Source organism: Gopherus evgoodei, chromosome 15, assembly GCF_007399415.2.
Source record: "Gopherus evgoodei ecotype Sinaloan lineage chromosome 15, rGopEvg1_v1.p, whole genome shotgun sequence".
NCBI lineage: Eukaryota > Metazoa > Chordata > Testudines > Testudinidae > Gopherus > Gopherus evgoodei.
This window is the reverse complement of record NC_044336.1, coordinates 19,071,523-19,082,358: the sequence shown is the minus strand read 5'-3', so window position 1 is coordinate 19,082,358 and position 10,836 is coordinate 19,071,523. Positions and strand designations below refer to the sequence as shown.

At 42.4% G+C, this 10,836-nt stretch overlaps 1 protein-coding gene across 10 annotated transcripts in view; it reads right to left on the bottom strand.

The window, feature by feature from the left end:
• Nucleotides 1–456: 456 nt before the first annotated feature.
• STXBP4 (syntaxin binding protein 4) overlaps nucleotides 457–10,836 on the bottom strand; it is a 141,002-nt gene continuing 130,622 nt past the window's right edge. For all 10 annotated transcript variants that reach the window (XM_030534647.1, XM_030534645.1, XM_030534644.1 and 7 more), the window contains one exon: nucleotides 457–4,294. In XM_030534647.1, the coding sequence (XP_030390507.1) occupies nucleotides 4,180–4,294 (115 nt within the window). In that variant the 3' untranslated portion in view covers nucleotides 457–4,179. The remainder of the gene's footprint in view (nucleotides 4,295–10,836) is intronic.

Sequence of the window (10,836 nt, the reverse complement as noted above, 5' to 3'; positions counted from 1 at the left end):
TGCCCAGGATCTTGCAGGTCAGCAGCAGAGCTGGGAACAGGAAGCCTGGGCCAATGCCCTACTGGACTAGGCTGCCTCCTTGTAAGCAGGTGACTACAAACATGAGCCTCACCCTGCAACTGAATCCTTGTGAGTGAACCCCGAAGGAAGTCACTGGCGCTCCATGGGGAGGGGCGGGGGGCGCCTGTGTGGAAGTCACTGTCGGGTTGGAACACAGGATATGCTTTTTCGAAAGGCCTGTCTGTTCTCTAGATTCCTTTCCATAGGCACATTTTGAATCACCTTTGTAAAAAGGTTAAAGGAATGGGACAGACAGGATTTACCCCCTTTTCTAGTCTAAAAGATTTCATTAATTACGATTCTAAAACATGAGCGAGACCTGGAGTTGATCAGCTGCATAATCTGCTGTGGATAATATCACAAAGCTGCGGGTGTTAATTATAAAAGAGATACAAGTGATTTTTATCACTGAGATCTTTATTATGAAAGGAGCATCAGAGCTTTACATCACTTTAGGTGTTTTTTTAAATACAAGGAGAAGTGGCCATTCATTCCATAAGATTAGGATAGTACAAAGGGCTTTCTAAAGCCAAGTGTGAGCAGGGTCATCCTTTGAAAACTGCTTTACTTAAGATGTTATAGTGAAATTCAGCCCTGTGCAGAGGACAACACAAGGGCTATGCACCACTTCAATCCCATTTCTGCCCTCAAGGCTCCCTCTGAAATCTATAGCAAAATTCCCACTGACTTTAGTCCTGCAGAATTGGGCCCTGGAGGGCCTGAGTGGTGCATACACCTTGTGTTGGTGGGTTCACACTAAATAATGATGGTTTTGTGTGGTATGTCAGAGGGTGTGAAACAAGCATCTGTTGTGACTTATTTAAACATACAGTGAGATGCTCAGGGTAGTTTCTCTGTGTGAGTGTGGTGTCGGGAGAGATCTACCCTGTTTTTTAAGTGATACATTGGGCTGCATTACAAGGAAGACATTTCGCAGCTGCAGTTTGACCCACAGCCTCAGAAGTATTTAGATGCCTTACTCCCACTGAAGTCAGTAAGAGATTTAGGCGCCTGAATATCTTTGTGTCTAATCTGCCTGTTTATTCCAGTCACTGAAACACCTGAGCTGCTAACACTGGTACTTGCAGTATTGCCAGTTGGAAGGGTGCAGTGTACTACAGGTACTATTGTAAAGGTAAATACCAGAGTGCTGCAGAAGTCTATTTATAATGGTGTCAACTGAACATAGTGCTCCAGTATCTGTTTTCTGGCAGCGCCTTTGTTTCGTTTTCTTAACGGCTACAAAATTGTACTTCCATTGCTCTTCCACTTAGTACATTTCATTGTGCAGTAAAAATGTAAAGCAGCCATTACAGAGTTGCATGTTTTGACAACTGCTCTTTACAAAGTCTCATTATGTTATTCCAGAGCCGTTTTCCCACTTTACAGGATTCAGTGTAATCAAAATTGTTTTGCAAACTGCTTCAGTGAGAGAAAAAAAAATAACCTAGGAAACAAGTATGCCAACTTACAAAAATAGACGAGAACATTTGGAGATCCCAGGTTTCAAAACAGTCTCAGTGCTGGAGAATATGAGCTATAGTAGCTTACCTGACTGATGAGACAACACTAGAATAGAGAAGAAACTAGATGAATGCAATGCTCTGTTTCTAAGAAGTCTTTAATTATCAAGTCAAGATAAAAGAGCAACATTTTCCAAGAAAGCATGGCAGGCAGAATGCCAACATTTTATCTTGGGTTCTCCCCCGCCATCTCCCACTTTCAGAGTTGGCTGGCTGGCTGGAAGCCATTGGCAGAGTGGAGTTGTGATCACCTACCTTTACTTTGAGATGGCATAACCCATGGCTGAATCAAGCCCTGGGAGGATAGTGTAGCCACTATCTGATTCAAATCTCTCACAAAGAAATCAGAGTGGCACAGCCTATATATGCCCTAACTAAACAGAATTCTTGGAAATCCCATATTAGAGCTGGAAAGTTCCTGGAATAAACATCACATACTCCAGAAGGGACCATCTCAAACAAGATACCATCACATAACTCCCATACATTGGAAAGAAAGCAAAAGCTGGTCCAAGAAAAGAAATTACCTCACCCACCTTAGCTCTGTAATAAACAAAGCACTTACATGACTCCTAGGACTAAGGAAACTTCAGAAAACCCCCCGTACAAGGTCCTGCATTCAGCAGGAGTCTGTGCCAGTTTTTAAAGGGCGTTTAGAGAAGAACGGCATCATTATAGCTCGACACAAAGCCCCTGCTAATGGGTTTTGCTCAGTGGTTCTTTGTGGTGGTTTGAGGGATGGGGGCAAAATCCTCCCTCTGAGGCCATTGTAGATCATGGCTGCAGCGTGGGAGCTTTCCGGGCTGCTGTCATATGGAGGGTGTTAGTGGATCTGCTGGTCAAACTCCTTCCATAACGTCCTCCCTCTACCGGCTACATGAAGTGGCACGGACTCCACATTCATGGATAATTGGCTCTGACTCGGTTAAAAAAACAAAACAAAGTCTCCTACCAGCCTCCCGAGTGAGTACGACATTGCCCAGCACTAGGAATGACATCTGCTTCCAGGACAGACTGAGCAAAGCTAACTTCTCTGTGCTGCAGCACAGATTCCCTGGGAGGGCCTATCCTGGGTGTGACACCGTCACACACGGAGTATGCGCGATAAAGGGCCATCCTGTGACTCAGAAAGGAGGCTTCCTCAGAGTTTTGTTCTGTAAAGCAAATGAAACGTTAAAGGCCTAAGAGCTCCCCTGTGCCTGGCTCTGCACCGAGTGTGAGGGGAAGGCGGCAGGGAGAGTTTCAGCAGGCATAGGAGCTGTAAACAAGTCAGGTCCTTTTGCTCTAGTACAAAGGCTTGTAAATCTAGTGCACCACTTGTCAGAGACTCTTCACTGAGGGTGTGAGGGATGGGGAACTGGCTTCGAATTGACCAGGGGAGCTAAGCTGGATCTTTTCAGAGCGTCACTCTCCTATGTATGCTACCAAAAGGAATTCAGGCGGTAGCCTGTGCCCGGTCCTGAAGGTTTGAACCTCTGTTTTTCTTTGGCATATTCATCAGTGCTTCTAGTGTTCCTTATTTCATTCATTGGTCAATACCTGTCACCGTCACAGATTAAAAAAAAGAAAAGAGCCTTTACAGTGACCTATTGTAGAATCAGGCACTCAGAGCAGAAGTCAGCTTTTGTGCTGAGTGTAACATTATCTTAAATATCACATGCTGCTGATGTACAGTGAAACCTGTTTGTAGGGCCTCAGCAGCGCCTCATTTTGCGTGACCTCTTTAAAACATCCTCAAGATCTCCAGATGATTTTGTTTTGCATCTACGTAAAGACCTACTTCTAGGAGGTGACTGAATTCTGCTGATCCCAGAGGTACTTTCACAGGTTTCATTGTACTTGAAACTTCACAGTTTCTACTGAAATATTTGCATGTGTCTATAGGTTTAGCAAAGTACAAAAGTGAAATCATTTTCATTGCATGATTATGCTGACAGAGTATGGCTTTCTCAACCAAAATTGTGTCTTTATACTTGACAACTCATCAAGGCCTTGTCTTCCTAAGGCCTAATCATTCATCTTAAAATAGTTGTAAAAAAGTCATCTGGGCTGCAATACTTATAACAAATTGTCATGAACTTTTGCTAGCAAAATACACTGAATGTTTCTGCTATAAAAACAGGCTAACTCAGTAATTAAGAAAAGGCATCTCTATTACAACTACTAGCATTGGTAAAAAAGCTCAGCTTGTACGTTATGGCTCTACAAGCAGCTTGAAGCCACTGTGAGAATTACACCCACTGGGCTCAATTCTGTTCTCATACTAGGAGCAGGATTAACTCCATTCCAGCCAATGAAGTTATACCAGTGTATACGTGGTGAAAGGTCAGGATCCTAAGGTACGAGGATGAGAGTGACCCCTGTGCACAGGACTTATCCAGGTCCTGTGCACCACCTAAGTTCTTAAGGGTTTAAGTGGAAATTTTGCCAGGGTGAACTTCAGCCTTGAAAATGATCCTACCTAAATCAGTGGCAAAGCTCCTATTGACGTCAGTGGGCGCAAGATCAGGCGCTATTACACTAAACTATTGGAAGGTGTACATCTTCTTATTCAGGTGCTGAAATGAGAGAAACTACTCTTCACCACTGGCCAGTCTCAGCTCTTGGGATCTGGAAGCTCTCTGATGTGGTCTTCCTCATTCTCTCCGGAGCAGGACAAGTTCAGTGCACTGGTCACTGGATGGATCCATGATGTCGTCTGTGTTACATGGCTAAATGGAAACAAGAAATGCCATTACCATCCCCAAAGTGGTTATTTCAGATCATAAAAACAGGCGAAGTCCTAAGGATGCTTAGCCCCTCTCTGGAGGTCCCCAGTGTCTCACAGGATCAGACCCTAAGAACTGTTCATTATTTCCAGCATAGGAGTGTCTCTTTCATTAAACATGAAACCTCACATACATTTATTTCCCATTCTGTAGGCAAAAGGAGGTACCTTTAGGATGTGAGAACCCCAAGTCAAGTCCCCTGCCTCAAACAGTCCCCCTTGATTTAATTGAAAGCTAAGGAGAAAAGTGCCCTTGCAGCAAAGGAATCTTGGTATACTGAAAATACCCTGGAGGTGGTGTCTCATGAATGACCACGATTACTGGCCACTAATACAGCAGCACTCTACAAACCGGAATGAACTAAGTCTCCCAACCTTCCAGCAAGCTGAGAGCAGAGTGGCCAAGTGACCTGATGAGGTCATAGAAGGCATCAGCCAGAGCTGGACCCAGGAGATTCTGGTTCACAGTCCCATGCTCAGATACTAGAGGATAAACTACAGAGGTGTAGAATCATTAAGAGACTTCTCTTGAAGGTGAGAGAGGTACATAAACCCAAATGGGAGTATTCTTAGTCCTCTGGGACAAATTCTGGGCATGTGCAGGAGCCAGTGCTCATGCAACTAACCTGACTCACATGAGTCGTCCCTACTTGTGTAAGGGTTACAGGCTCAGGCCCTGCGTTTGAAATACCGCCCCAAGCTGCTTGCATGATCCTGGTCTGCTATCACTAACTGCATTCCCAACAATATGAATGGCTAAAAAGAACCTGCTCTGAAAGTTTCTCAGATTTAGTGAGTGCAGACAAATGGGTCAGGCTGAGAATACTGTAAACTTGTGTACATAATGAGAGCGACAAAGCAAGTGAGATAATATCTTTTATTGGACCAACGTCTGTTGGTTGAAGGGACAAGCTTCACAGAGAGCTCTTTCTCAGGACTGGAGGAGGTAATCAGCGTCTCCAAGCTGAATACAAGGTGGGACAGATTGTTAAGCATAAAGTGTTCAAACATGTTGTAGGAGACCACTTAAGTAGGCAATTAAGGGTCAGCAGACAGCAGCATTACAAATTGCTGTAATGAGCTATAAAACCAGTGTCTCTCTTAAGTCCATGTTTTTTATGTTAAGTCCAGCAAAGTTATGAATTTAAGTTCTGAGGCTCGTCTTGGGAAGGTGTTGTGCAGGTGTCCTTTGAGGATAAGACCAGAGAGGTCAGACATGGAGTGAGTGAAAAGTGTTCACCCATGGGTGATAGGGTATTTTTGTCTTTTACCATTTTTCTGTGTGAGTACATTCAAGACCCCTTCATTTTAAGTGGTCTCCAACAGCATGTGTGAGCCCCTTATGCTTAACCATCTGTCCCACCTTGTATTTAGCTGTGACACTCTGGTTACCTTCTCCAGACCTGAGGAAGAGCTCCATGAAGCTTGAAAGTTTGTCCCTGCCACCAACAGACATTGGTCCAATAAAAGATATTTCCTCACCTACTTTGTCTCTTTAATATCCTGGGGCCAACATGGCTACAACACTGCAAATAACATACATAGTGCAAGCCAAGTCCTCTTGCCCCAATGCCCCCCAGGCACACAAAAAACCCTCAGATAAAATGATCAGTTGTGTGGATACCATCCACACTGTACGTGGGCAGGTCACAGCCTTCTGTTCTTTCTGGAAAGGATGGTAAAGGAAATACGGTTCTTTTCACTGTTTTTAGTCCTGCTGATAGATTCAATCATTGTTATAGGCAAGTTGGTGCAAAGAGGAAGCTTGTAATATAAGATGATCATTATGAAAAAGTTGACAAATCAGATGAATATATTGTCTTCATATGCAATAGCAAGGAAAATAAGTAAGACCAAAGGAACAGACACGCTAACGAAACCCACAAGAGTCCCATTATATTACCTTGCAGCCTGTTAAACAAGCAAAAACCTGTGCTGCTATACCCTACAAAACAAAATATTGCGGTCTTGAGCAAATTCTGCCCAGACTGATTTTCTTTGCAAATCCACTGTAATCTGTCCACACTAGGGACATCCACAGTGCCCTCTGAGGTTAATGGGAGCCTGGCTTGTGTATCCTAATGCAGCCCACATTCACCACTCCACAACAGAAACAGTTCATAGGAAAGAAAAAACAAGGGTGGAATGTATAATAAGCAGTTTTGGGAGAATTTGATTTTCATTTTGTTGTTTCACTCAGATACCGATTTTTATCAAGTTAATGTTTTTGGTTTTTTGAGATTATGGGTTTTTAAAGCGCTTTTTAATATTTTTTTCTATTTGAATTTTCACAATTGTGCAAAATTAACTCTGTGTGTGTGTGTGTGTGTGTGTGTGTGTGTGTGTGTGTGTGTGTGTGTGTGTGTGTGAGAGAGAGAGAGAGAGTGAGAACACAATTATTTAGTGACACCTAAACCCTGCAGGCACAAGGTGCACGGAGGCTGCAGTTCTGGCAGGGCAGAGCAGAGATCCCTGGCCAGGAATGCAAGGAGGAGGACAAGTCCCTGGCCACAGGGGAAGCCACCCCACTGTCACCAATCCCAGGTCCACATAAGGAGCCCCTGCATTCCCACTATCACTGCCCCACTCACTTCACCCACTGCAAAAGCAGGGACTGTCCCTGGGCAGGAGTCCTGCAGCTGGGAACTCCTCATTCTCCTTGTGGCCCTGGCTGGGATCTCTGCCCCGCCAGGATCGCAGTCTTCCCCACACCTGGTGCCTCCTGAGATCTAGAAGCCTGAGGGTGCTAGGTGCAGGGCAGGCTGCACTTGCCGACTGCAAGCAATGGATATTTTTGGCATCTATTTCTGGGTATCTGATGTAATTAATGTTTATCGATGACTAGTGTTTTAAATCAAATCCTGCCAAGTCTAGTAATAAGGTGAGTGATTTTATTCTTCAGTTAGTTATGAGCTGTGGTGTAGCACACATAGCAAAAAGGAGTGTGAATATGTATTCACAAGTTAATTTAAAAACACAGCTCTGGGTCAGTGGTCCCATAAATACAGAGTACCACCTCGTGACTAGAGGGAAAAGCATCTGCCCCATTGCTGGCCTGGTTTACATTTCGTTTTGCATATCCACTGGGCCAAATTCACCGCTCAGTTTTGCCCATGTAAACGACTGTAATTCTATGGAAGTTAATGGACACATTCTGCATTTACACAGGTGGAACACGGAGCAGAATTTGACCCACTGATTTCATGGGGTGTAAGTGTGGGTTGAATCTGACCAAGTTTTATTAGTGTATAAAGATCTTCATACAAGACATTTCTCACCTAGATTTTTCCCCTTCACTTCATTCTCTTCTCTTAATACCTGCTGCAGCTTTGCTCCTTCTCTATTCCTGCCCTGCCCCCCATGTATCTGCATTGCACGCTGTCTGTTGAGCAGTCTCTGAACAATTTCTTCAAGTACAGTTGGCTTATGCAGCAATAAACATAAGGCCAGATCCTCGACTGGCCTGAATTGGGAGAGCTCCATGGAAACCAACAGAACTAGGCCAATTTACACCAGCTGAGGAACTGGCCCCCGGTCCCTGTGACTGTAATTACACTCACTCGCCTTTACAATGCCTTGTGGAACAAGGCCGTGTTTGTGGGCTAGAACACACATTATTTACAGTAAGTCTCATGCTTTGTTCTAACACAGAGCTGCAACCTAAACTCGGGCCCAATTTCGGCTCAGTTCTAACTTCTGAGTGAGCAACGGGGCCACTCTGGAGTTAAACCACTGTAAGTGGGAGCAAATTTTGCTCTTTCTTTTCCTGCACCATTTGATTGTGGTCTCATTTTAATACCTGAAGGTTAGGTTTTGCGTCAGTGTCTCGCAGCACTGACTTACTGGTACAGGGATTATGCTGTTCTGATGAGATGAATGAGCTATGCCGTTACCTCGTACTCACGCCTTTTACAATACTGAGCTAGCACTAAGTAAAGTGTGATGAGGACAGTACTGCTGCCAACCATGAGGTAAAGCTGGAATACAAAGCTAATTTAAGTTAAAACTTGAGCTGCTTTAACTAGATTACCCCCATCTCCTGAGCTGGTAGCCTGTCAATGTATCCATTACTTAGTACATGGCCAAATCCTTCAATGGGCTGATGCCTGTAGACAGACTGAGTAAGAACAGCAAGATTTGGCATATAGATTTAGCAACCTTTATGCTCACAAATAGCCCCTGTTAAGCCATGGGACGATTTACAAGAATAGAAGATGCAAATTGAGCCTTCAGTGAGCTCTTTAATTATTAGAGTAACGTGTGTACATTTCAAAGGGAACAGGTTTATAGCTATCATGCACAGACACTGAAAAGAGAGTTCAAATATCACCTTTTATATGGGATTTATGAATAACATGACAATTTAACAAATCAAGCTACTCATTGTTAAAATGATATATATTAAATTATAGATGTGTGTATATACATTACATCTCAAGTATGTATGTGTTTATATATTTAAAAATCTGGTTTTCAACAGGAAAAAATATTTGCTGTATTTTCTAAACTAAGTTTTCTGAGCTGTTAGTAGCTCCCAAAAGAGACTTTTTTCTCTGGTTGACAAGTTAAATCACTGTGTTTTAAAACTATCAATCTCTAAAATTTTGTGGCCTGAAATTCCACTTGCCTATGAAACGGCTGAAGGACTGAGCCTGAAACATGTTGATCATTTAGTACATTTTCTGAATTACTTACCTAATTTTGATTACCTGTAGAATCATGTAGTCAGATGTCTCACCCTGCTAATACAGTATTTGTTTCCTACAGCACTGTCTGAAATGCTTTGCTCTGCCTAGTTTTACGCAGTCATTATCCAGCTTTCCATTACTGGCTTTAATTAATAATGGAATCATTTTTACTTGTGTCCCTGCACAGTCCTGTCCAACATGCCTAAATCCTGATCTATCACACAGCTATATCAAGTCTGAGCTAGCAGCCAAAGGTATAACAAAATCCTATGGCTGGAAACTGAAGCTCGACAAAATCAAAGTGGAAATAAGCTGCAAATTTTTAACAGTGAGGGTAATTATTCGTTGGAACAACTTACCAAGGGCTGTGGTGGATTTTTCATCAGTGGTAATTTTTCAAGCAAGATTGGATGTTTTTTCCAATAGATCTGCTCCAGTTCAAACAGGAATTAATTCAGGAAAGTTCTATGGCCCATGTTGTACAGGGAGTCAGACGTAACCACAGTGGCCTTATAATCAATGAATCTATGAACCATGAGCACTCGCTGCCAATCATGTGAATTAGAACAAATTGTGGGCTGGTTTAACGATGATGTGAATAAAGGTCCACAGGTGATAAGGTGGGCCTACCCTACCCCCACCCAACATAGACTTCATTTTCTATTTATTTATCTATTTTAATAAGTTGCTTTTTCTATAAACTTTAGAGCTGGGGAACAACTAACAGTGGATCTGATTTTCCCCTACCACGCTTGATCCTGCTCCTATAGTGCAGTCAATGCAAAAATTTTTATGCTGCAGGAACAGGCCCTCAATCAGCAGTGAAATCTGACATCAATGGAGTTACACTGGTGGAAAAAATGGTATAAGGAAGAACAGAATCAGGCCCCTCCATTTTAAAATACTTGAGGCCAAATTCTGGGCTAGTGTGCATCTGGAATAAATTCCACTGACTTCAATGGAGTGATGCTGGATTTGCACTGGTGTAAGAGCAGGCTTTGCCCCTTACAATTGATAAGTGCAATGGGCCATTTTCTCTTTACAACCCTTTTCCAAACACCCTTATTAGAAGAACTCTTACAAATAAACATTAAGTCCAGATACTGCGACTCACATCAGAGAAAGACACAAACAATAAGCACAGATTACTTAGGAACAAAATAATTGTATACTGTCCTGCTATTTATTTTTAGTCCTCATCAAGTGCTGTGGCTAAAGAGCTTGGACATAATCAGTCCAATGAGATAATCCCAGATTTACTGGGTTGCAGAACATTCTTGTATTAGAAATACATCCTCTATGATTTGTGTGGTAAGGGCACCAATAGAAGTAAGGAGTTCAAATCTACCTCTAGGCTTTGTTTAACTGAAGGACCACGTTTTTTTTAAAGTGAGACACTATTGACAATATTGCAGAATTTTGAAAAGGCAGCAACACGACACAAATTCATAACTGCAAAACATTTTCCATTTCAACTGTTCAGCATCTCTTGGCAAATGTTCTTGTGGAAACGATTCATTTGACCACATTTGAGGAGCAATCAACTATGTGTTAGCTATATTTAAAGCTTTTTAGGTTTACAAACAAGTCTGCGTTATTGGAAGATAGCCAAGCTTATTGTTGGAAAACAAATATTTGAGTTGGGAATATGTCAGCATTTTGTTGTTGTTTGCTTTTTTTTTTAAGAGTAGTAAATTATAAGACAAATTTTATTGCTTGTACAAACAAAACAAGAGAACACAGCCTTTATTTTATTGGCAAAGAAACAGTAGCGAATTATTTAAATCCCATTATAATT